The sequence below is a fragment of the Anser cygnoides genome, chromosome 2, assembly GCF_040182565.1.
Source record: "Anser cygnoides isolate HZ-2024a breed goose chromosome 2, Taihu_goose_T2T_genome, whole genome shotgun sequence".
NCBI classification, from domain to species: domain Eukaryota; kingdom Metazoa; phylum Chordata; class Aves; order Anseriformes; family Anatidae; genus Anser; species Anser cygnoides.
This window is the reverse complement of record NC_089874.1, coordinates 161454294-161480473: the sequence shown is the minus strand read 5'-3', so window position 1 is coordinate 161480473 and position 26180 is coordinate 161454294. Positions and strand designations below refer to the sequence as shown.

Genomic DNA, 26180 nt, shown 5'->3' with positions numbered 1-26180 from the left:
TAATATGGGAGATGTAGGGCCGGGAATGATGGAGAAGCCCTAGGACATGATGCCCTCACATGGCGTTGGTGAAGGATGGGTCATGGCTCAGGGGCTGGGGGACTGGGCTGAGACCCTCTGGGCAGCCCTACACCACTACAAGGATTTCAGACCTCTCCGGATATCTCACAGCAGCCACAGAGGCTCTAAGTGGTGACAACGTGGCCTCTGCAGCAAGGACGAGCTCCTCCACCTGGGGAGTCACCATGGGATTGACGCCGTCTCACCGTAACAGGTCTACCTGATGGCATGGTGTAAACGAGAGAATTTTAACCTGTCTAGCCAAAACCTCCTCTTTTATTTCTGCTGGATGCACCAGCTGTTTGGATGGGTCATGCCAAGCACGGTGGGCAGTCATCTGCTTTTAGTGGCAGGTGTCCCAGCGGGGATGCAGCGCAGCGAATTGCTCCGAGATCTGATTCGATCCAGCCAGGCCAAGGGAAGCTGCTCCTTCTGGGCACCTGCAATGACTCTGAATCAAGGCTCCACAGAGCAGCAGCGCTGGGGCCGATTCGGCAGCCCCCAGACCTCCTGCAGGCCTGCCCGTAAACCTAAAAGCCGTCGATCAGGTGATGGAGCAGAGTCAGGGAGGTAAGGGCACATTTTTACTGCTGGAGGATTTCAGCTGCTCAAGGGGAAATGCCAAGGAGGTAAACAGTCCCTGGCTCAACCTGTTTCTTGTCACCTTTCATGAGTGACATCCTTAACCCCCTCGTGCACCAAGCCGTGCTCTTCCTGGTGACGACGGAGGTGGAAGGGACATCTGGGTGAGCCGGGGGCTGGCTTTGCAGGAATTTCTGCAGGGCAGCATCAGCATCACCCAGAACCCATTGGGAACTGTAACCCAGCATTGCTGCCCTCTGCCAGTAATCCTTCCTGGTCTACGGTAATATCAACTTCTTGTGGCATGGGTTGGGAAGAGGGCAGCAAGTCTTGGGGTGGAGATACCCATGGAAAAATAGGCTGCGATACATGGAAAAGGGAATTCAAAGTGGTTTTGGGTTGCCAAGAAGCTACAGACTAAAGGGAAAGGATGTGCTTGGGGGTATGTTTGGTCCTAGGCCAAACTCTTTTGCTCTTCCAGGGCAGAGAGCCATGGCAGCAGCTTGCGGTTCCAGCAGAGGTGTTTCCCAGCACCTGGGCGTGATGCAAACCACACGTGGGGAGCTTTTAAAAAGCAGACATCGCTAGAGTTCACACCTCTTTTATTAGAAATAAGACACATTCATTTTGTGCTCTGAAAACTGTACAGAAAAAAAAAACTGACGAACATAGAGAGGAAGGAAGGGAAGGAAGGGACAGCATGGCGTGGGGCAGGTAGGGTGAGGGCAAACAGAATTAACCGGAGGAACTGAGCAGAGAAAGTCGAATATCAACAGTTATTAAACAAACATTTATCTCTGTAATTACATAACACCGTTAATGTCCTGCAAGTCAGCCGGAGTGAATGGGTGAATGGGAAAAGTCGGGGAGGAGAGGGCAGGCTCGAGTGGGCAGGGAGGGGAGAAAAAAAAAAAAAGATTTAAAACACAGTATAAAGATATCTGTTTGCTAAAATTCATTATTTGTAATTATAATAATTACAGTATCATACAACCCGGCATCTGAGGGAGGCCTTTGTGCTTTCCTGTTTCATAGAATAATCTAAAATTGGACAATAATATCACAGTTTTAATAAATAATTATTTTCCCTATTTTTAACCTGTTTGGATTTTTAAGATTTTCTTTCCATCCATCATATTACACACTTAATGGCAAGGCAAATGCCACTGTCCTTAGAGATCAATAACCCAGGTGGCCCAACGGAAAGCTGACACAGAGATGCTTGCATGTCCAGCAACACCTCTCAGTGGGAGAAGCACAACTGGGGCAGTGAATGTTTTACCTCTTGGATTCATAGCTTTTTCCTAAAAACGTTAAAATAATCATAATAATTAAAAAAAAAAAAAAAAAAAGAAGAAGAAACCCAAACATGCAGTAATAACTCAGACCCTGATCAAGCTTTACTGCTGTCTGGCAGAATCCGGCCACTCACATCCAGAGGTTTGGCACCGCACGTCTCCAAAGCTGGGAGAGTTGTTCCAAATGTCAGACACTGTTGGGGATGATTAAAAAAAAAAAAAAAAAAAAAAGAAAGAAAGAAAGAAAGAAAAGGCTGCGTGGAATGCCAGTGGTATATTTTTTAATGATAAAAATATTGCACAACACTTTTTTGGGGTGAAATGTAGATAGCATTTTTTTTTGTAAATAGCCTTGAGAAATGTCTAATGAAAAAAATATATATTGTTATTTTTTTCATGATGAAGTAAACAGAGCATTTTATGATGAGGAATGCCCCACGCTCCTGACCACTCCGCCTGTTCCTTCTTTTAGGATCACAAACCTGCCCGCTGGCTCTAGGCAGTGGGGAGGGAGAAGAAGAGCCAGCGAGGGGACAAGAACCGAAGCCCAAAATGAACAAAGCAAAGCAAAACATTGCAAGCGAGAGGCAAAGGGGGCCGTGTGTTCCCACCATCCCAAACTTTCCACGGAGTAAGTTGCCTTCCACCTTCAGCAGGTGGCATCCTCACCCCATGCCTGCGCGGTCCTACGGCACAGAAAGGCATTCGAAACGACAAGAGCCAAAGAAAAGAAAGGTCTCGGGTTTCAAGTTCTCTTTTTATTGAAGAAAAGAAAAGAAGAAGGAAAAAAATAGATTATTTTTTTTGTTTGTTTGTTTCCAAGTGGACGTTATTCATGTTGTCAGTTTGTCTCAATGTCCTAAGGCAACATCTCTGTATACCAAATATCTCCAGGTACATCGGTGGATCTGTCTTTCCCTCTTTCTCTCTCTGCCTTCCAGGGAGGGGCAGCTTGGAACAAATCTGAGTCCGAAAGCAAGGAAAAGTAACACAAAAAAAAAAAGAAAAAGGATGAGGCCAAGCAGACCTTTGCAAGGCCTGTGCTGAGTTTATCTATGTAACAGTCAATGAAATGACCTACATTCGTCTTGGTGGTCTCTTTTTCTAACACCTTCAACCCTCTCCCTGGAGACGGGGCGAGCAGGTTTTGGAGGTGGTTCCTTCCTCCTGTGCTTGGCCCACTCCTCAGGGCGCACAGGAGCTCCACCACTGGGGGGTTGAGAGGAGAAAGCCCCACCTTACCTCTCCACCTGAGCCGTGGGTGACAGTGACTCTCGCCCACCACGTCCCCCCTGGTCCCCATACGGACCCGCAGCGGAGACGCGAGGTCGCGGGGTGGCACGGAGAAGTGGGGGCATCTTCTTGGCCACCTCTGGGCACATCCCGGCTCCTTCGTTCTCAGACAAGCTGGTGAGGGAGAGGTGGGGAGCGAGGACTGGCAAGGGATGCCACAGCCCCTCAAGGCTGGGTCTCCTCCAGGACCTCCAGCCGGACCGCACCGCTGGCATCACCTCTTGCGCTCCCCAAACAACCTCGATCTTCTCGGCCCTTCGTGGTGGCTGCTGGCTGTCCTTCTGCACCTCCTGGTGGCAAAGCAGGAAGGCTCCCGGCGTGTGGCAGCGGCCCCAAAGCATCCACAGGGCTCTTCCCCAGCAGCTCCTCCCCACCCTCTGCCTCCTCCTCGCTTTCTTCCAGGCTCACTTCTTCTCCAGTCCTACCTGGGAAAGCTCGTGTTGTCCTGAACCTACAGCTACTATACTCTATAAAGTAATATTTCCCCTCTCTGCTGAGAACAATACAAAAGTTACTCTGTCTTACCAAAGGTTTCAAAAGAAACCAAACACTTCTCTCGCTCGGTTCCGATTTAATTTAATCATTTCTTTAAAACGTGGTTTTGTTTGTTTGTTTCGTTTGTTTTCCGGAAAAAAAAAAGTCCCTTTCTTCCCTTTCTGCTCAGACCTCCGTCTGAAGGTCAATAATGTCTTGTCCCACCAGAGGGATGGTGGCCCCTGTTTTCTCCCACTCTACAGTTTTTAGTTCTAGGGGAGACTGTGCCACAGGTTCGATGTCCTTTTTAACCCATGACGGTGGGGACTGGACTTTCCTGATTCCTTCCCAGGGTCTCTTGTTTGGTGTCTGCTGTTTTTCTTGCTGCAAGAGGAGGAAGGAATAGGAAAGGAGAGAGAGAAAAAAAAAAAAACCACAAGAGAATGAGGTTAGTGCCCATTTAATGCACGCCATTTTTTTGCCTTCCTTACTCTTACATCAAAGTCAATTTTTCCCATGAAACTCATGATCTGAGATAACATGGGATTTCAGTGAGATTTGCACTCAGTGTTTAATTGACTATTTTCAGGAAGAAAATCTAACTTTTTTTTTTTTTTTTTTTTTTTTTTCCCCCCATTGTTATCTTTAACATAATGCCTAGATACTTCAGCTTTCAGCTGTGGCTTTTGCCACTAACAACTCCAACGAAAAAGTGCAAATGCTTTTAAGAACTTAAGATCTTTTCCTATTTCTTCAGGAAATCCCCACATGAAAATTCAGATTACGATGAGGTCTGTTTGAACGTACACCAACTGCATCTCATATAGATGGGATGCTCATCATGTGGCCCAGCTATTTACTGCCAACTACTTTGGCAGTGAACCCATGCTGTTTGATGGGCTGGATTGTCAGCTCTGAGGCTAAAAACATTTGCAACAACTCTACACCAAGCCTTCGAGGCTTTATTGTCGGGTATTAGCCCACTGCCCTGCTAGCATCCCACCGTGGACATCAGTCTAGAGAGTTTCTGCTGGTATGCACCAAGATTGGGGAGAGCTGGGGCCCTATAAAATGGGGGAACTCTTCAGTAAGGATATGAAGGGGAGTCCATGCAAAGGTTTTAAATGAGCTGTTCCACTAAGCTTCTGTCCCCCATGAGGAGCAATGCTTTTCACAGTTAATTATCCTCACAAAACACTCCAGCACTTAGTTAAGAAAAGCTTCCCTGCATGTGACAGGAGCACAGAGCCCTTCCGAGCCACCTGCCAAAGGGAAAAAGTGGAAGCTAGCAGAAAGGGTGGGAGGAAAGGCAGTTGCATGGGGGGTGACAAGGAGCGAAGAAGTCAAAGGAGACACGCATGCAGCTCACATGCAGCCCAGGACGTGCCACAGCTCGATGCTGTCACCAGCATGTATTGATGAGGGGAGATGAGGCCGCACACAGACTGTGGTATCACAATTGCACAGCAGGATGCAGCAGAGATCACTGCAGCCCCATAGGAAACCTAAACACCCAGCTGCTACAAATCCTCCTGCCTTGGGTTCTGAGTTTGTCCCTTCCTTCAGGCAGCCTGTGATTTATCCCACTCCACGCAGTGGTGACGATGGAGAAGGCATTGCACCTTCATCCCAGCGGGGAGGGCTTCCATCCTATCACCCAACCCACAAATTCTCCTTTTTCAGACTTTCACCCTTCATGTAAGGTGTGTTTGAAGCTGTCCCTGCAGCTGCCCATGGGAATAAGGCTCTGGGTCGTTTGGTGGACTTGGAGTGATGAATGTGGGAACCAGGTAAACCCGGTCCTCACTTCAATGGGAAGTGAAGGTACTCTGAAATTGTATTTGTTTTATTTCAAAGGGAGAAAAAATAACTTTTAAAAAAGGCCTTGTGTTGTTCAGAGGAGAGCAAAACGTTTCAGTGTTTGAATCCTGCAGCTGTGGTTTTCATTAAACCCTATGATACACAGCTGCTCTTATGCCGTGTGTTATTCTTACTTTATTCCATGATGTAGCACGATGCTGATTAACAGCAATAGGACGGAAAAGGTGATACAATTGCTGACTTACTCCATTATCCATTTTGGAACTCATTTAAGAAGCACTGTTACTAAAACCTGAAACCTTTTCATCTCTGTGTGTGTTTTAATGAGACAAGTTTGAGACTCCCTGAAGTGCAACTTTTACCTATGGTGGTTTTGTGGTCCATCAGTCTGCCATGGAAAGATGCGGTGAGCAGGTACACAAAAAGACAAAAGCACAAATAGAACAAAAACTGAAATGAAACTACAAGTTTCCCAAAAGATGAAGAACAAAAAGCGTAGCCAGAGAAGCTCTTTCCAATGAAAAATATTTTGTTTTCTCTCACTACTGTTGTAGTGCCCCAAGTTTTCAAAGTTACTGATGTCTACAGCTGTGTTATTTAACAGAGAGCAGCACAAATGATCGTATGTAAAGCTCATAAATAATTCCATCTTTCCTCTCAAGTGAAAGCCCTTCTTTGATGGCATTATTTACGGCCACCTTCAGCAGCAGGTCTTTCTATTTCCAAGCAATCTCTGTTTTGACAGTCCCTCCATCTGCCACGCTCCTGACCTTCATGCTGTGAAGATGCACCCAGACCTGATCGTGTTCACTGGGCGTGATTGGCAAACCTTGCAGCTGGTCTTGTAACGGGCTGCTTTTGAGCTACGGAGTGAGAGCAGCCGCAAATCCAGATAGGGAACAGAAATTGGAAATAAAACCAACAATAAAACAAAACAACAAAACAATTACAAGTTCAGATCCACAACAGCGACCTCTGATCGGATCTGTCACTGAGGGACAAGACCTAAGGGTTGCAATAATAACTCGATCGTGATAAAAATGGATGCTAAATGTTGGGATTTATTAAGAAAGGATAAATGTTGGGAATTAGTAGGAAGAGAATGAAACTGAAAACTATCAAAACATCACTGTGACAGCTCACAACTTCACTGGGCACTTGCATCTTGCCTATGATGTGCTCTTTGTAGGCTTCCTGATAGACCTCCCTCAAAAAGGCTACAGTGGAAGTTATGAGGGTGCACACTTCACAGCCACAAACTTATTGAGCACATTTAGGAGGAAGGATTACACAGGCTAAGAATTTTCAGCATTGAAAAGCGATGGCACATGGACCTGATAGAGGTCTGTGTTGCTTCTTGATGGTAGGAACAGATCACTGATGGCAGTGACCGTCTCTTCCAAGACAAGAGCTACTACTCTGAGCACAGAGTGCTGGAGGCACTAAGGGTTGCTTTTTGAGGATGAACTGCCACGTGCCTGCCCTGCTCTTGTTTTCCCAAGCTGCTTTAGACTCTGCCGGGGAGAGGAGGAAGGGCCAGACCGTCCCTGGGTCAGACCTGGTGCAGTGGTTCCCACCCAGCTTATCAGCGACGGGTTATCTAGCAATGCCCAGGGAGGTTGTTGAGTCTCCTCTGGAGATATTCAAGGGCTGTCTGGATGCCTACCTGGGCAACCTGCGCTAGGGAACCTGCTTTGGCAGGGGGGTTGGACTCAATGATCTCTTGAGGTCCCTTCCAACCCCTACAATTCTGTGATTCTGTGTGATTCTGAGATCGCAGAGAGCATGGTTGTGCCCCAGGGACTGAGAATTTGGTGCCCAGTCTCTGCGGAGAACTGAGCAGGTTCGGTGCCATCAGCTGGCCTGGGCTCTGGCACGGAGGCTGGGAAGCAGCAGAAAACCTTCTCCTCTTGGCAACTGCCACCCTGAGAAGGGGTAGCAGGCTCCTGGGAACAGTGCCCTTTTTCTTCCCCTCCATACGGGAAAGGTTTTTACTGTGTCCCAGCCACTTGAACGGCGTGTAGGAAATGCCACCGGGCTCCCGCGTCAGCTCTGGCACAGCCGCCCAGCCACACTGTGGGGTCTTAGCGGTCCTCATGGGCAGGAGAGAAAGCCTCCCAAGCACATAAAAGAATTCAAAAACTCAAGAGCGGGTTGTGTAATCTGGCTGTAAGAGGCACTGGTGCTGGCCCGGGGCCTGGTGCCTCGGAGACAGCCAGGAATGGGCCGAGACGGGAGCTGAAAGAAGCAGAGGCTGCGCTGCCAATAACTCAGGGAGACAGAGCCTTTACTCCGGCCTGACACAGCCCAGGAGCTCCTTCCTGGCTGTCTGGGAGGGGAAAAATGTTCCTGGGTTCCTGGCTGGTGCCGGGATGGCAGGGCAGAGGGAGCCCCAGGCTTAAGGCTGGGGTAAAGCCTGCTGCATGGGGCAGGCAGGAGGCCTCCATCGCCCCGGTGGCATTTGGAGTCTCCTTTGCTCACCCGCAGCTTTTGTTTTGGCTGCACGTCTGAAAGGCAAGGGAAGGGCTTTGGGATAGAAGGCATTTCAGAGGAAGTGCCAACATAACCCTACAAATCCCTACAAATACCCTTAAACCCTACAAAAAACCTACAACCCTACAAAAACCCTTCAACCCTACAAAAACCCTAGAACCCTACAAAAACCCTTCAACCCTACAAAAACCCTTCAATCCTACAAAAACCCTACAACCCTACAAAAGCCCTACAACCCTACCAAAGACAGGGGTAAAGTGCATGTCCACCTAACGCTAGGCCTGGCAGACTGCAATGCTCCAGGGCTCCACGTGGCTATGTAAGGAGACGGTGAAAGGAGGAACCTCCCTGCCATGAGATCTTTTGCCCTTTGACTTTATGTTACCTTCAAGGACCAAACCTATGACCCCATCTGGCTTCAACTGGATCCAGGTGTAAATCCTTTGCTTAGGAGCTGTGGCAGTGCTGCATAAATATAGCATGGGAGACTGCCTGGATTTTTAAGAAACAGCTTTCATTTCAACACGTCAGTCAAAACCAACGAAATGTATGATCTGCTAAGCTCTCTCCTTTTTTTTTTTTTTTTAATTTTTAATTTTAATACCCAAACTTAATGGTTACCCTGAATGACCTGAGGAGAAATTCAGTGCTCTCTACAGGGCACTCTGTGATAACTCCCCTAGAACAGCTACTCCCACGCTGTGTTCATCGCCTCTAGTGTTAACTCGAAGGATATTTCATGACCCAAATGGTCTCTCCCCATGACATTGATGACTCCAGGACCACAATGAAGTTATTCAGAGCATATAGCAGGGAATCTGAAAGATAAATGTGGTGCACGCTGTCTAATCCATCATTGGATCAATGTCGATGAAAAGTGATTAGAAAATGGGAAAGCTGTCTTGTGGTTTTTTTTTTTTTTACAGAATGATAAATTTTCTTTTCTTTGTTTGAAACAAGTTGTAGCTGAAATTACTTCTTTTTCTGCTACAGAACTTCAAAGACGACACTTTCTGTTGCTGTTCATTTAAGAGAAATGTGAAATAAAAGGAACTGGCTGGCTTAATTTAGAATTTTGTTTTGGAAAAAAAAAAAGAAATAATATGTGTTTTTAACTCGCATTGATGGAAATCAGTTAGAAAACTTGAAATATGCACTTGCTGGAGAAGAAAAGTATGTTTGCTGCTTCTGTACCATCTGAAGTTGAGATGGTCTGATCTGGAGGGTTGCTTTGAGCCAGCCTAGAAAAACCATGCACAGCTGATGAGAACAGGCATTGAGGAGTTCTTGAAGACTCTTAAAAGCACCACTTTCCATAAACTCATGAATAGCTCCTTGCCTGAAGGTTGTGGAGAAAGCCAGGGGTCCCAGCAGCATGAGGGACAGGCTGTTCTCCAAGCTTCAACCATTAATCTATCCAGTGAACACACCATCCTTTTCTGCACAATTTCTATGGCCTACTGAGGAGTCCGCTGGTGGACACGGACACATGAGTGTTCCCCAAACTGCCAACATCAGTAAAGGCTCCCCCATACCTCAGAGGGGCAACCACAGATGCCATGAGGTGACCAAAAGCACCCAAAACATGATTCCTTACAGAGTCCTTTTCTTGATCCTTCTTGAACTTGTTGGTGGGCACTGAATGGTTTTGGAGCTGCTGATACCTGGCTAGCATCAAAGGGCAAGGCACGAATTGGCTGTCAGCACAGAAGATGCTAGCAATAAAATGTCTTTTTCAGAAATTTTGATGCTTGATAGGTGGGATAGGGGTTATTGGATGATCTACAGGAGAAGGTGAACTGCTGAGTGATGGCGTGTGGGACAGCGGGCAGCTGACAGATGGTTTATGGGCGAATGAATTAAAGGTTGACATAATTTTCATAGCAGAATTTATCGTAGTAATTATTATACTTTATGTAGCATTCCTCCCTATAACACTTACAGTAATTTGTCTTTTAATAGTTGTCAATTAGCAGAGCCTTTAAAAAGTGCAGAGAGAATTAAACACGTGGCCCAGAGGAGACACCCCACCCGTAAGTGGAGCTTCCCTTGCAGAAGGACATGGTTTTCTAATTCCTCGGCGAGGAAAAGCCTGTGTTTGACCACCACCACCACCTCAGCCTACAGAAGGAGCTTCCCATGGAGAGAAGCTGTATTTTCCCAGAGCTTCCAGCTTCTGAGCCAGCGTGAAGAAGCCCAGGTAGCCAGCAAGCAAGGGGATGAATTGTATCAAGCAGCAGAGCCTGCCAGGGAGGCACGCAGCCCCAGCTAGCAATGAGCTACGGCACTGATCAATAGTCCTTTGCTCTGGCTCCTCTGATAGATGCCAAAGCAAGAGCTGGTGGGATGGGCACATCCTGCAGGTGTCTGAAGGGGAAAGCTTAGAAAAATCTCGATCCGAGAAGAGGAAAGTGAGTAATCCAGGCAGAAGCGGTGTAACAGAAATCAGGGGAAAGTCAGAGAATGGCAGGAAAAAAAAAACTTTTTTTTCACTGGGTTTGGAGAGATGGGACTGCATTTCAGAGCTGAGCTTAGAGCTGAATTAGGGAATGAGTCCAGCTCCTTTATGTGAGGTCCAGGACAGGGCTGCAGCCAAAGCAGAAGCCATTCAAGCCATAGGGAGCTGAGCGTAGTGAGCACCTAATAAGTAAGAACAGTCAAAGCAGAGAAATGTGAAGAGCTCTGCACAGCACAGCTTTCGTTGACCTCTGCACAAATAAAGAGCTGCTGTTTGAAACGAATGCAAAGCCAGATGCTGGCAAGGAGAGAGGAATATGTATGTGATTCAAACTTCTCTAATGGAACTGGATTAAAGGGCTCCTGCCGAGGGGGAAGGCAGGAGTGTCACTTCCAATGCTTTCAAAGCTGGTGTTAAGCACAGAAGAAACAAAGCCCTGGCTTACCTTAAAGGCTGCAAAGCCTCCGCTTTCATACCATGCAGCTGCAGAGCATGGGGACCCTTCCTGACGTCCAGCCCAGGCGCTGGAATCTCTTTAGCAATTAACTCGCAGGGAGGAGAAGCGTTGGAGATGTTTTACCCTGACAATACAGATCTGGGCAGGAAAATCTTTCCTGGGTGGTACAAAGGAGCTTGAAAGTAGCCACCATCCTGCTTTGATGTGGATGGTTCTTGGCTGAATGAATACAGAACTTGGGAAATATGTGTACGTATGGGGAAGGAGGGAAACAATCGAATGCTTGAGACAGGTAAAAGGCAGATTTTTAAACCAAGAAACAAACTTGCAAGGTTTCCAGCCACGGGATTATTCTTTTTTAAGCAATCAGGTGGCTAAAGCATGACTCAAGGTGATGGGAATGACCAGGAGGAACTCTGCTGTCTCACTCAGCACCAACCTAACCCTTCCATACGCATCCGTTTGGGCAGCAAAGTGTGCCTTAAAGCTGTTACAAAGAGATACCCGCGATCCTCAAGGCCTGGATGAATTCGGGCTGGCTGAGTCTCAATCCTGACTGAGGGGAGAGCAGAGGACCCAGCACCTGGAGCAGCCTGCAGGGTGCGCCCATCCCACCAGCACTCGCTTTGGCATCCAGCAGAGAAGCAAGACAGGACTATTGATCAGGACTACTTTTAAGACTCATTGTGGTGTTAAAAATGAAGGCTTGGTGGATCCCAGATGCTGAGAGCACTTTGAATTCTTTTAATTACTTAGGATGTGTGGTGTGGGTGGCTGTTTTATTTTTTTTTATTATTATTTTTTTTTTAAATGCAAATTCTGCTTTGGTTGTCTCCAAGCTTTTGGTTCCCTCCGTGCTTCCCGGCTACAAATAAGCTGTCTACAGAACAACTATTCAGACCCCTCAGATGTTTCAAAATCTTATTGGTTCTCTGCTTGGGGTCTACACCAGTTCTCGGTTTGGTCTGGGATAATAAACTGGAAGGGGAACACTGCGAAACCTCCACACACAGGCTGGCCCCAAGGCAGCTGGCAGGATGAGCAAAGCAAACCCAGATGACCCTGAGTCAAGTCTCTTTTGGGGGACAGACATAACCTGTCCCAAAATCCAGCATAACAGGAGCAAAGGAGTCCTGCCAACAACCTTGCACCTTCCCTTTGGGTTAGGGCAGATTTTACAAAAGTCCTCCCCATCTTCCTTGCCTCATCTGGTCTTGAAGACTGCAAGAGAGATAAAACTTGCTGTAGCCCATGATAAGGTCATACAGAGGTCTATCAGTGCATTAAAAAATTGATTTTTCAACTTGCAGTTGTCAGATCTTGCTGTACGTCAGTCTGCTAATACTTTAATTTTATCATTTGCTAGCGTTGAAAAGTTAGGTTTGGGTAATAGGGTCTACATCCCTGATTAGTTCTTAATGACACAAATGTGTGAAACTCACACCCGTACGGTGGTCTAGGCTTGAATGTCGGTGGATGTGTGGTCCTGAATGCTTTGAACAAGGATTCTGCTGGGCAATTTTAATCAGGAATAGCTGAGCATGCTTCCAATGGGAGCACTTTTATAGTTGAGGTTCATATATAAGAAAGTCCATGGAATATGGAATAAATTGAAAAAAATAGAACAGAAAAATCCAGGTTTGCTGTTCAGAGAAGGGCTTTACTGTGTTACTGTGCTCTGAGGCTCAGAGTTAGCTCAGCATTAGCAGTGTGCTTTGGTTTGCAGCAAAATTAACCGCAGCAAACACTGGTGCCACAGTGTTCCCTGGGAGCACGTTAAATATGGCCTGGCACTATTCCCGTTCTCCTAATTGCCTACCTCTGACACACCATCCTGGCAGCACTGCTCACAGTAGGATGATGACAGGCTGTGGGGACACCCCTAATCTTGGTGGGTTGTGGATTGGGCTCCAGATCTCTGCCACAGCCATTCTGACTTGTAGGGGTACGTGTGATGGCTAGTGGCAGCGCTGATTATAGCCAAGAAAGCCTCCTAGGTGATTGGGGTAGGCTGTGCAACACCACAAGCTTTTACCAGGACAGCTTTTTTAGCTCCTGGCTGGGCCCGAGGCAGGATGCTCTGATGGTGTAAGGCTGTTCCTCTCAGAGCTGTACCTGGCACCCGGGCTGGTGTCACCCATCGTCACCCAGGGGAGCAGAGTCTTCTGCATCCCTTTTTGCCTTCTCGCTGTAGGAAACAGATCTTCCACCCCTGTGGCCTCCATGCAAAGGAGCAGAGAGGTGTAAGGAAAGGATTCCTTGGCTGCTGGGTGAGGGGAAAGCAGAATTCTTCCCCAAACCTGCCTCCATGTCTGTAGGATGAGAGCCAAGCCCAAAGGCACAAGTCAAGGCTGTCTTTGGTAGGGCTTGGGTCATTTTCAGCTCAGTAATGCCCTTCAGAAATGGATCTTGTAAAGGAGAAAAGCCAAACAGCTCAAACATGCAGGAGTCCCTGACGATGTTTCCAGCTCTGTCAGTAACTACTCTGGGTTGGTGGGTAAAGGGCAGTCTTCTTTACCTTTGAAGTGTACACTGCGGTAACACTTATCCAAAGTTTAAACATGTCAGTGTACTTGGAGAGGAAGAATATATGTGCTGGTACAAACCTTCAGATCTTTGCTGAAAAATCATGTTTTACAGCTTAACCTGGAGAAATCCTCAACAGTGAACAAGCATGATGGCTGAGTTTTCAATCCCCCTTCCTAAAGAGACAGATTTGTTGTTCCTCTTCCTCCCATTCCTCTGTTTATTCTAATTTAACAATGCAATAATTAATCTGAAATGAACTATGTATCTAGCATGATGGGATGATCAGTTTTGGCCAGAGAGCACTAGCATTTAAATCAAAAGCAAAAAAAAAAAAAATAAACAACACAAACCAAACCCTAAACAGGGTCAGCACCATTCCTAGGAATTCGCAAAGGAAGTCTCTCTTCTATGCAGACATTTAGTTCAAGTCTCAGCGGCAGCTTTCTGACCTTGTAGTTGAAGGAGGAGAGATGAATTGCAAGAAGATTAGGAAAAGCATCGTGTCTTGGAAAGGGCTTAGGACAACGGGACATGCTGCCAGGAGAGGCTGGGAAACTGCCAGGGTTGGAGAGAGGCTTGGTGGCTTGACTTTGTGGTTGCTTATTCAAAAGTGAAATCAAAGATACAGCAATGCAGGCAGATGGACTAGACCCGGTAAAGATCCCTTCTGCTCTATGCATGAAAGAGTTCAAGGGCATTCCAGGAGCCTTCTGACCTTGTTCATGCCCACAAGGCAAGGAGTTTCCTACTGGTGAAGGGATGTGTTTGGAGTCATGCGTTAGGAAAAGGTTTGGGACTGGTCTACAACGCTCTTCAACACAAAATGAAAGCCAGACTTACGCTAGCGTTAGTTTTATCACTTCCACCAGAAGAAACACTCCATCGTTTTATAACCTAAACACGCATAAAAGAGAAACATTTCTTTTGTTGTTACTTTAATCCCTGATATTCCCAGTTTGCCTTCTCAAGGCAAGCTGAAGATAGGACGTGATTTCCAGTGTGGTCCCCCACAGCAAATGGCAGAAAAAGGGGTGAAGAAAGATATTTCTTTTCCTTTGTAACGCCTTGGATGTTACTAAACCCATACCCACTACTTACTTGCCCATGCTGCAAGCTCCCCCTCCCAGACAACATCCAAGGGAAATTCACAACTTGAAAAAGACTTAGTCAATATGCAGAGGCCACCTTCACAGCTTCTTTCCAGCAGTTCAAAGCTCTTTGATGCTGACTCTGGCAACTTTAATTCTAGATAGATTTAGATATATCTCTGAAATGCCCAAAACATCTCAATCTATAAAACTCTCCTGCAAACATACCATAGATTAGCTTTTACATGGTACTTAGGCATTTCTGATTCTTACGGCTATGGCATACCTAAATAAAAAAATGCACAGAGCTGAAACTCAGTGAAATGCATTGGGATTTTAGGCCAACACAGTCTTCTTTGATCTGAGCCTCTCTGCTAGATTTGGTATTCCACTTATTCTGTAACACTGGGCAGCCCATAATGACACCTTGCCACGCTCAATAAAAATAGGATTTGCTGGGACCACGTCTCCAGAGCTCAGCGCAGCTATGCTGCGAGATCTGAATGCAGACCAAAGGTTCTGCAGTGCTCTGCTTCGACAAAGAATCAAACTAAATCTCTTACTCAGCCACCCTCTGCACTCTGGTTTTGTCTCTAAGCCTGTCCCATCCAAATAAGCCCCACCAGCACCTCCTTGACCATTCTGCAGGTGACTGTGCCTCCTGGATCTGACTTTGCTTGCAAATGACCAAGAATAAATAGCTCACCTTGCTCCACTCTTTGAGGGAGTGCACAACCCAATTTTCATTTCTTCCTGCCAGCCTGACTACTGCTTGTTTTTTTCTCTTTTGCTGTAGCAGATACACCTCCCTCACCTCCCTTTTAGTCAGCACGCAATCACCAAGACGTGGTGCCACCATTACAGCTTAAATCCCATCACTGTGGCTTTTCTAAATAGCTATGCCCATCACTGCCACCTTGGCCTCCTGCAGGGACAGAAAATTCTGTTGCATTATTACCTTAAAGGAGGCTACAGTGAGGTGGGGACCGGATATTCTCCCAAACACCAAGTGATAAGATGAGGGGAAATGGCCTTGAGTTGTATTAGGGAAGGTTTAGGTTAGATAATAGGATAAATTTATTTACTGAAAGAGTTGTGTGACTTTGGAACAGGCTGCCCAGGGAAGTGGTGGAGTCACCTACCCTGGAGGTCTTCAAGAAAGGTTTAGATGTGGAACTCAGTAGCATGGTTTAGTGGTGGACTTTACTACTAGGTTAAAGGTTGAACTAGATGGTCTTAGAGGGCTTTCTCAACCTGAACTGATTCCTGCTATCCCTGCCTTCTGCACTCTCCTCTTTCCACCTCGATTTCTCCAAGGCTGTTCTGATTTCCAGTTCCTAGCTATGAGTAGAGGCATGCGGCAAAGGACAGACACAAACATGGGGAACAGACAAAGACACAGAAACACAGACCCCATATATGAATGGACATGAGGACAGACTTTCTCCACCTGGGTTGCTGCCCACTCTGTAGAGAAGCTAGTGGTACCTTTGTGGCTCTCTGTGTACCGTGTAGTGCATGTGTCATTGTTGCAATGTGCACAGACATAAGCTCAAGGTAAGGCACTCAGTGAGGACTCCCAAACTTTCCCGTGCTCCTTCTGGCACTAAATAGCTCCAGGAGGTGATGGTGCTGGGTGTGTGTGACTAACCTTGCTGTCCGTTGTTGGAGACTCCTTCTCCTTCTCTGCGTGCTGGAGTTTTCTGTTCAGGTCTTGGAACATGTCTTGGTGACGTTTTCTTGTGTGCATGATTTTCTGGAGAAAACAGAAGGGCCACAGGTCAGCAAACCCTACCCAGCTGTACAAAATCATCATTTCCTCCCCCCAAAGTTACATATATTATTAAAACCTAGATCTGTCTCCCTGTAGGTGAAATCTAGCCTGCCTAAAACAGCTTCAAAGTTCACCGAGGACCCAGTGTAACGCTGCCTTTGATTTCAGGATAAGATGGGATAATTTTTGAACTTATGGTTGCCCCAAACCTGCACCTGCCAAATATTTATGCTGCAAAATTTGTGTTTGGCTGGCACTGGTCTACCAGCTTGATCCAGGAAGCTTTGCTGACCTTTCTTGATTGCTGACCCCATGCCCTCACTCTGTTCAGAGCGTGTCTCCTTGGCAAACATGTTCAGAGCTTATCTGAATGTGTAGCATTTAGGCCAAAGAAGTTCTAGCAGAAACTACTTCGCAGTTTCCTTTTTCATTGCATTTTGGCTGTTCTGCATCTCACTTCTACCTTCGACTGCCCAGGAGATGCAGGACCATGGTTTAGAAGGCCTTCCCTTTGCGTGTAAGAGCACGGTGAAGATTGCTTGTGCTCTGCCAAGTGCTTTATAACTGGAGAAGCTGGCTTACAAAGTTTGGGACCAACATGAAATACCAGCTCAGATGTACTCACTGTGCCTCAGTTTCACACCAAACTCATAGCCCTGAGCTCCGAAGTGGTTCTAGCATTAGAGGCAACTCCTCATGGCCCCTTAACATAACTTATTTTGGAATAAGGCAGCAGCTTTGAAGGGAAAGCATGGCTCTGCAGCCACAGAAGCCATGATCTGACTCGGGAGGCCTGCACCAGCTCCCAGTAGCCACACAGACCCTTTGTGGAGCACTGGCTCTTTCAAAGCTTTCCACTTTGTGCCTCAGATATGAGGTCAGACACGTCCCTACGTACAGTACAGACAAATACTTGTTTCTCCCAGGCAGATTCTGTGAGGTTCATTAATAGGTGTGAAAGACCAGGTTTGATGATGTGCTGTGACAGTGCAGACACATTACCTGCCTTTCTGTTAGGCAGCAGAGCTCTGGCACAAAAGACAAGGCATTTTAGGTCACCAAGCAAAACATGTACTTGTGCTTCCCAAACAGGAACATGGCGCAGCCACCTGTAGCACCTTATCAGCTTTCCACAAGCTGTTTGTTCACAGAAGAGATGCTACAGGCCTTGTGCACCCTGACATAGGATCTTGATTTACAATGTTTACGCAGAAGCAGCTGCTCCATAAATCAAGCACGAACCAATATAAATCACCCTTTGGTTTAGCTGAACAGGGTAAGCCTTACTAGGCAGCCAGCACAGCTCTTTCAACCCACCATTTTCAACCCCCTGAAGCAGTTCTTTGGCAAAGGCTGCACTCCTGCAAAGATGCCAGAAAAAAAAAAAAAAAAAAAAAAAGGTATTTCTCTTTCTTACCCTACCCATCAAGAACCACACTCAGAAAAGGATGTACTCACCTCAAAATCTAGCTCTGCATACCGGGATTTCCGTCTCTGGGGATTCAAAAGAAAAAGAGAGGTGGGTGATGGTTAGTAAGCGATTGATGCTGGTGGCTGGGCACAGACTGAACCACACAGTAGATAAAACAGAGAGGTTCTTTCTCTTTTTCCTTTTTCCACCACTTTAAATATGTTTCTCTGGCTGTTCCTAATGTGAAGTGCCATTAGAGGGATCCCTCACAAAACCACAGAGCCCCAAGGAGGGCTGAACACGGAATTTTGGCTAATTCAAGCCTTTGTCTGAGTTAGGAGCTTGCAGGTGAGTCATAGAATGGGAAGCAAATAGAGATGCTCAGCCAACTGATCTAGTACAGCTTTTGACCACCAATCAGTACAGACTGAAATTTGGGCAGCAGTGGCCAAGACCTGCTCTCTGACAACAGGCAAAAAAAGGGCCAGGTGCTGAGAAGTACAAAAGCTAGGACAGACAGACATCAGTGTAAGAGGTACAGACTAGGGAGAACTGCTAATATATGTCCTGAGTTATCACAGGTCAGAAAGAGAGGTCTGCATTTATGTAAAATCTCTGACATCTCTTTGATGCTAAGAGAGTTGTGGGGCATGCCTTAAGGACATTTTACATTCGCAATCACGAGGATTTTCTCAACTGTATCATGACTGAAGCCATCAAAATGGGAAGCAGAGGAAGAGGATAGAAGGAGGAAAGGTAATGCAAGCCATGTGCCTTGCATTAAAGTTAACAGTCTTTGACAAGCCAAAGTTTTGATTTGACTTTGCATTGCCTGTAGGGCAAAAGACAGGCCATCAAGAAACGGACTGTGGCTTTGTAAGTAACGATTTTAAAAATTAAATTACAAAATGGTATCACCTGCCGGGGTTCCCTCAGAGTAATGTAATACTGGAACTAAACAGGGGGCTGCATTTGCCCTGGGACTCCTCTCTCAAAACATCTGGTGTGGCCATCATCAGGGCATCATCATGAGCTGGGAACAACACAGGGATTCACATGCTCACCTCCAAGGAGCTCATGGAGAGGGTGGAGACGGTCTCACTCTTGGACACCACACCTGAGTTCCCTGAGTCTCCTGTGTCACACAGGCTGTTGGGAATCTGTGACTCATTGGAGATATTCTGTGGGGGCAGCTGCTGCTGCTGTTGTACCATGGAGGAACCCTGCACCTCACTGCAAGTCATGGTCACAGGCTCCCGTGGAGGACTCTTGACAACAAAGCCTGGGTCAGTAGCCATACTGAGGTGGATCAGCCTTGTCTGGGGCATCTGGTCAATATTGATGCTGTATTTGCTCTCGTCCTTGGGTGGTTTGGCCCGTAAGGTAGACGTGTTGGTAGGCAGAATGACATAGCTGGTGTCCAGCGTTTGTTCTTGGGCCCGGGAGAGTTCTGAGTCCAACTTCTTGAAGATGTCCCCATCACAGATGTAGATGGATTTGGGCGGCTGGTTCTTGTCCTTCTTCAGGGTGAGACTGTGATTGCTGAACTCATTCAGGTTGATGGCCCCCAGGTAGTGCGGGGAGCCCTGCAGATGCATCTTGGAGACGTTGGCTGGAAGACTGTTAAAGTTTGAGGACCCCTTCTGGTGATTGAGTTTCAATTTCTCCTCATCCTGTAGTGATGGGCGCTTCAGCGTTCCTGTGATGGTTGAGGTCCTGCAGGTGGTGATGTCTTTATTCAGCACTAGGGAGACAGACAAGTATCCTTAGCACCTCACCTCACCTTTTTTTAACACATCAATACACCGACCACAGTCACACCATGCTAGCATGTTCCCTTGGACCTCTCAGAAGCAGACTACAGAGGTCAAACAATTTAATACAGTTCTTTGTTGCTGTTGTGGTGGTTGTTTTCCTTCTAGTGCAGGATGCTGAAGGCAAAACTAAAACTAGGGAGGAAAAAAGATCCCTCATTTTAAGAGAATTCTGCGTGCTGAGAATTTCCCAACCCAGTCATGGCCAAAACTCCAGAGTACACCAACACATATAAGCAGAGTGATAACACTATCTCAAAAAGCAAATACACGTATACAGCTAGTTAGCACATATAACTTAGACATAACATGTCACTAGCCTATAGTTGAGCAGATTGTTTCATGTAGAAGATTGATTTCATGTCAGAAAGGATTTTGAATCAGAAAATAGCTGAAATGCAACATTATCGACAGCTCATTTTTTTTTTCTTCTTAATATATATTATTATTATTTTTTAATTTGCTGAACTGCTTCAGGTTGATCTTTTCCAAGGGATGGTTTCAGGATTTGGTATTTTAAAACACATCATATTTTGTTATCAATTTCTGACGAGCTTTCCATAAAGCTTATATTCCAATAATCATGCCAAGCCTTTGTGAGAGATAATTATTCAGTGTTTAACAATTTGTGTAGGGGACAAAATGGAGTTCCATGAATATTCCTAAAGAGGAGAGGAAAGCTTTAATCTGAGGATGAGGTGAACATGCCGATTAGGACCTATATACAGGACACACAGACACTCATTCCCACACCACACAGTCTACAACAAAACAATTGCTTCATTTGTGAGCACAAGGACCTATTGCTTGGTTGATCTGAGGCTGTAGCAAAGACCTTAAGAAGATTATGGCATCAGCCTTGATGTCTCCAGGGGATGGCAAACACTGACTATGGGGCAGGGGCAAAGTGGTGTGGCACTGAAGGATACTTACCCAGCGTTTCAGCACAGGAAAGGAGATATAAATTTGTATTCCCCTTTCTCCCATCTCAGAAAAAAAAAGCAAACAGTGAGGACCTTTCACCATTTTTTCTCCTGTTGAGCAGAGACAAAGATCTTTGGGGCAACCTGACACATGGCAGAGGAATCCCATGGGACTGGGGTCATACCCATTTTTCTGCCAGCTCATGCTGATGGGTGCTGGAGGAGCACGGAAGCCCTCAAAAACTGCAGAGCAGGCAAAACAGGTTGAGGATGAGACCAAGTGGAATATAGGAACTTCTAAAAAGCTTTGAAATATGAAGACGCAGGGCATACCTATGGCAGCCACAGTTATCTTGACATGGCTAGAGGGCACACTAGGACAAATTAGAGAATTATAATGTATTCATACCATAGGGTGCAGAAAGGTGTTACTGAACTCAGACCTTTAGCTAGGATGTGTCAGTAAGGTTCAGTGATTTAGGCTCTTCTCCTTGCTCACATCTGCTGCACGAAGCAGGTTTGGAGAAGTTTGCTCTTAGCTATCTCCAAGCATGAAGCAGTGAACTTTCACCATTGAGCTAGGGACAAAATCCTAGCAGTGAATCCACGTTCTCAGTATCAGTTCCCAGTATCTCTAATCTGTCATAGAATGAGAGCTGCTGCCTCCAGGACAAATCATGGCCAGGAACCAATGGGCAGATTTATATTTTTTATTATTCAAAGAAGCAGAATGCATAGGAAGACCACTGATGCACCGTACAGAAAGGTCTCCAAAACGGTGACTATTATTAATTAGCTTGGTGCAGAGTAACAGCACTTTACCAGAGGAGGTTTCTCTCTTCAGGCAGACATCAACAAACAAAAAAAAAAAGTTGTAAAGGAGGGAGCTAAGGAAGGGAGGACTAGGCTGTTAAAGAGCTGCTGATCCAGGGTCTTCTGCATTTCCTTTGGGAAACTCAATTTAGAAGCAAGAAACTCAGTAATAGATACAGAACGGCTCCCGATTGCAGGAGTCTGGGGTCTGCCTTGGCTGTCAGCACAAAGCACAAGCTGGTTGGGTATGCATGTTTGCTGAGCATGCATTCAAGTCAGATCTGGTCTCACATGCACGTCTTTTGCACGTGGTAGTTTAGAACTGAGGTCTTCAGTGTCAGAAAGGAAGGAGAAAGACAAACGAGATGATGTAGTCAGCGAGAAATACAATTATAGAGTATGAGACAGAGAAACAGAGAGAAAAAAAATGGAGCGACCCTGAAAAGAGATAAATGGACAGAAAGAGACCATGAAATAAGATATCACAGGGATAAGTGAGATAAATATACTGTGGCTGTGATAGGCGTAGGGAGAGGGAGTGAAACAGAGAGAAGGACAGAAGAAGACAGGTAAGATATAGATAGATATTAGATAGATAAACGATAGTGACAGTGATAGACACTACACGGAAACACAGTGACAGAGATAAATGTTGACAGAGACAGAAATACATAAACAACAGGTACACCAAGACAGACAGCTGAGGACAGAGATAAATAAGTGATTGCAAGATAGAGAGAGAGATGCAAGATAGATAAACACATTAGAAGCAGATAAAGAAATGATGGATTAGATAAAGACAAATGAAAGGGACAGGTAGAGAGATGTACATAGAAAGAGTGAGGGAGAAAATGAGAGAATGAGCAAGAAAGAGAATGAGAAAGAGTAATACAGAGAGAGAAAGAGAGAGAGAAATTTTCCCATGATGGGAACTGCACACATAGTATTTACTGTCCTTGGCTTGGAGAGATCCTGGTTTGGAAGATGTGAATTATATGCAAGTGCCAAGCGAGCTGGTATTTCTCTTGCTTGGGGAAAGGGACAAGTGTGGGAAGGTAAATGAAAGCCTAAATATCTACAAAGGGGGAAAAAACTAAAAAATAAATCCCAGCCAAACGGTCAGGCATGCCAGGATCAGGAAAAGACAAAACCTGCAGAGACAACCAGGCAGCAAAGGAGACTTCAGAAGATGCAGACACCCTCAGGGGCATGGGAAAAAAAGGGACTTAGTGGGGAAAGGGACAGTTGGCCCATGCATATGAAGTCAGAAAGAGCGTGTGTGATTGAACACGCAGGAGAAAGGTGGAAGCAAAGAGAGCTGACCCACCTCCATACGAACAGGCAGCTTACTACTGCGCCAGAGGTTTGCATGGGGCCAGGGGGGATGTTGGGAAGGCTCTCCAAAGTCCAGACCTTCTCAAAGACACCTCCTGAGCACACAGCTGTCTGAGGCTGGCCTTGGACAGGGCTTGCTACAGCAAAGAAGGATCACAGCAGGAAGAGATGGAACCAATCTCTTCTTCCTTGATTCTCTTCTCTGCCACTGTGTTACATGAACCATAGGTATGAAATTATACTTCAGAGCAAGGTTTGACCTTAGCTAGAAGGCCAAGAGAGCTGGAGGGGAATAGGATAAGCAAAGCATAGGGGAGAATTAGGGGAGCTGCTTTCTTTTGGCCAGGGTTGAGAGTAAGGGCAGCCCACACACGCACATGCAAGCCACTACGACATACACAAATAAAGTAGAAAGGGAAAAAAAAATGGCCTAGTTCAATCCCCAAACCAGGTCACTTGTTGATTCTCACCTGTGATGTGCTCACCTGATCTACAAGCCATATCCACGTCCTTCTCAAAATCGGTCTGAAAGACAGAGAACACAGAGGACGTGGTCAAAAGGAGGTGATGGGGAAAAGAAAGGCATCTGGAAAATGCAAAAAATGTTTTAATTCATGAGCCAGACATAATCACTGCCAGAAGAGCGGAGAAGAGACATTTTGGTTAGTATTTGAAACATGTCAAACAGACTGCTTTTTTTCCACCTGCGGCTCTCGAACCTCAGGCACTGATAGAGCTGTAACACTGCTTTTCACCTGGATTCTTGTGATCATCCAAAAGCTAATTCCTGAGCTGCCAAATTAATATACCTCCCTGGAACGTGTTTATGCGTATTTCTAATAAACTGGGGACAGATTCCTGGCCTGATCTGCCTTGGACATACCTCCGCACACTTAGTCCAAGGGGATTCTCCTCCACCAGTTAAAAAGGTCTGCAGATGCTGCTGACAGTGCTCCATACTTACTACTGGAATTTCTTGTGATTTATCACAAAATCACATGAAGTGGAAACATCTCTGCTTCTTTAACTCTTAAATATCTTCTGAAACTATGAAATATCTTGAAGTATAAAATTAACGGTCCCTCTAGGTACAAAGGCTGATTAACTTTGGTTGTGGTCTGTACAGGCAAATGAAACTCCTTTCTCTCAGTATGAATTAATTCCATTTCAAAAGCTTATAGTAGATAACACTTTCAAGAATTGGGTGTGCTGGGAAGACCACAGAATAGCAAAAGGTAGAAGAGTTCACTAATTATTTCTAGTATCATTTCAGAAAGAAGACATTTCAAATAATTGTATTAATGTGCTGAAATGCATTCCAATTTCATACTAAGAAGAGTGTGTAAAATAACATCCCCATTGCCCTGGGATAAACGCTTTAGTATTAGCAGGTTGATAACCAAGAGTTCTTGGAATTATGAGTAATTATGTCAACCTTGCTTATGCTAATTTACTAGCAAATTGTTTGGAATATCAAATAAATTTAAAAGGAGTAGAAGAGAAATAATATCGGGCTCATGTTAAAATGGGCAAGTGGGATGACAAAGAAAAATGTAATCACATTTTGATGATAGGAGTTTCAGGAAAAAATGCAAATGAACAACCTGTGCTAGTTCCACCAATAAATAAATAAACAAAGGATAGGTTTATATTTAATAAATGTCAACAAGATTTTGTGGAAAACAGTTTGCTCAGCTAAGCTTCTTTTAATACATTGAGAAGATTTTGAGATTAGTGGAAAAGGTAACAACAAAAATGCTGTCCTTCAAAGACTTTGATTTCTTTGGTTACAGCACAATTTGGTGACTATAAAATAACATTGTACCCCTCTAAAATATCAGCAAGGAGTCATCATTCATGTCTGGGTTTGGGAGCTCTTTGTACTTGGATGTAAGGAAACTGATTGCAAGCTCTCTACTTCTCAACACGTCTATCAACAGTGCAGAAGTAAATGTAATCTCATAGCTAAAAACTTGTAGCTGACAGAATTTTGCAAGATGGTTGATAATAAATGAAAGCAGAGGAATACAGAGGGAGAAAAGTCTGGCACTTCAGCATATAGCTCTTGGGACGCTAACAATAGAATAACAAATACAGTGTCCACAATCTGAAAGGGTACTGCGAGTTTGAAGGACATGTGGAAAAGGGTTATAGAAATAATTTGACGGCAAATGTCTTACAGAAGGAGAATAAAATAGCTCAGTGCGTTAACTTATTGCAAGGAAGACTGAGACTGGATATGATTATTGTCTGTTATTGACGGAGCTTAAGTATGAGGCACACAAGGGCCTTTCTAATTACACATAAATAGGCATAGCCAAAAAAAATGCCTGAAAATCAGAAGACTACACATTTAAATTAGAAATGAGGTACCTGTTTTTAAATATGAGATGTGGTAGAATAGGATATGCTTTGATGTCTTGACTTCAAGATTGTGCTTTGGACTGAAATAAGACCTTGTACCCAAGCACAAGCTACCTGGCTTAGCACAGGAGTGACTGGCAGAAATTCCTGAGGTCGTGGTATATAGGTCTAATACTAACTAGATGTTTTAGGAACTTGCTCAAATCTTAGAAGTGATTGTCCTGATGTTGTTACTCCAGTTTCAGAAATTAAATGTCTCCTATGTCATACACATCATAACAGCAGAGCAAATGCAAGGCAATTCCCCATAGTTTATCATCCTACTTCCTTATCTAGATTGTTTGTAAAGGATTTACACAACAAGAGCAGGGTTTACAGTGCTTAAACTATATTCCCAGTGAAGCAACGTAAACAAGTGTGCTTGAGACAGTATCTTTATAATAATGACTATGATCTAACACATTGTGATTAAATCAGTATTAAAAAAATTGCCTCCTAGCTCCAGCTAGCATGAGGCAGTATGATGAAGATAAAAAGGTCTGGGAGACTTAGGAGATATATTTGCCTTTTGTGTTTTCTGGGAAAGGAAGAATCTCCCCAAGATGTCTGCAAAACTTGGTAAGTTGGAGCCCCTGAATGTTACGATGAAAATAAATAGGAGTTGTGTGAAAGAGCCTACACTGCGTTTGTTCAAGCACAGGTTTAAAGGAAAAAGGAGTGATGATCGCAAAATATATGATGGACAGAGCCCTTTGTTTATCAGTTACATGGAAAAGATACCCCTATGTCCCTTCGTAACAGACTAGATTGTAGTTTTCCCTACCATTAGTTGAGCGTGTCCGTTCTGAAATGACCCCCCAGAGTCTCCATTGCCCTCTTCCTGACGATCTACGACTCGGCACTTCACAGCATCCTGGACCTGCAGGAGCAAATGGATTTGCACAAGTCAGAACCAGACAGAAGAACCAAATATATTAAATTTTGCTGAAAACAACAACAACAAAAATATAGTCCTTGGTAGATCACAATATTTTTTATGATGGATGCTATTGCATAAATCATTATATTAGGGTCTACAATTTTTGGTTATGATCCAACACCAGCTGTAATATATATCTGATCCAAAACTCACAGAAATAAATGGAAAAAAATAATGCCAGTGACTGCAATGGGAGCTAAACGCAGGCCCATAT

At 45.1% G+C, this 26180-nt stretch overlaps 1 protein-coding gene across 13 annotated transcripts in view; it reads right to left on the bottom strand.

Annotated features, from left to right (window-relative positions):
• Positions 1–2153: 2153 nt before the first annotated feature.
• ADGRB1 (adhesion G protein-coupled receptor B1) overlaps positions 2154–26180 on the bottom strand; it is a 259849-nt gene continuing 235822 nt past the window's right edge. For 9 of the 13 annotated variants that reach the window (XM_048048948.2, XM_066990793.1, XM_066990798.1 and 6 more), the window contains 6 exons: positions 25811–25906; positions 23094–23148; positions 18803–19482; positions 17786–17821; positions 16205–16309; positions 2154–4091 (listed from right to left, as the gene is read on the bottom strand). In XM_048048948.2, coding sequence (XP_047904905.1) covers positions 3894–4091; positions 16205–16309; positions 17786–17821; positions 18803–19482; positions 23094–23148; positions 25811–25906 — 1170 coding nt within the window. In that variant the 3' untranslated portion in view covers positions 2154–3893. The remainder of the gene's footprint in view (positions 4092–16204; positions 16310–17785; positions 17822–18802; positions 19483–23093; positions 23149–25810; positions 25907–26180) is intronic. The other 4 variants (XM_066990795.1, XM_048049003.2, XM_066990801.1 and 1 more) reach the window with 1 other exon arrangement.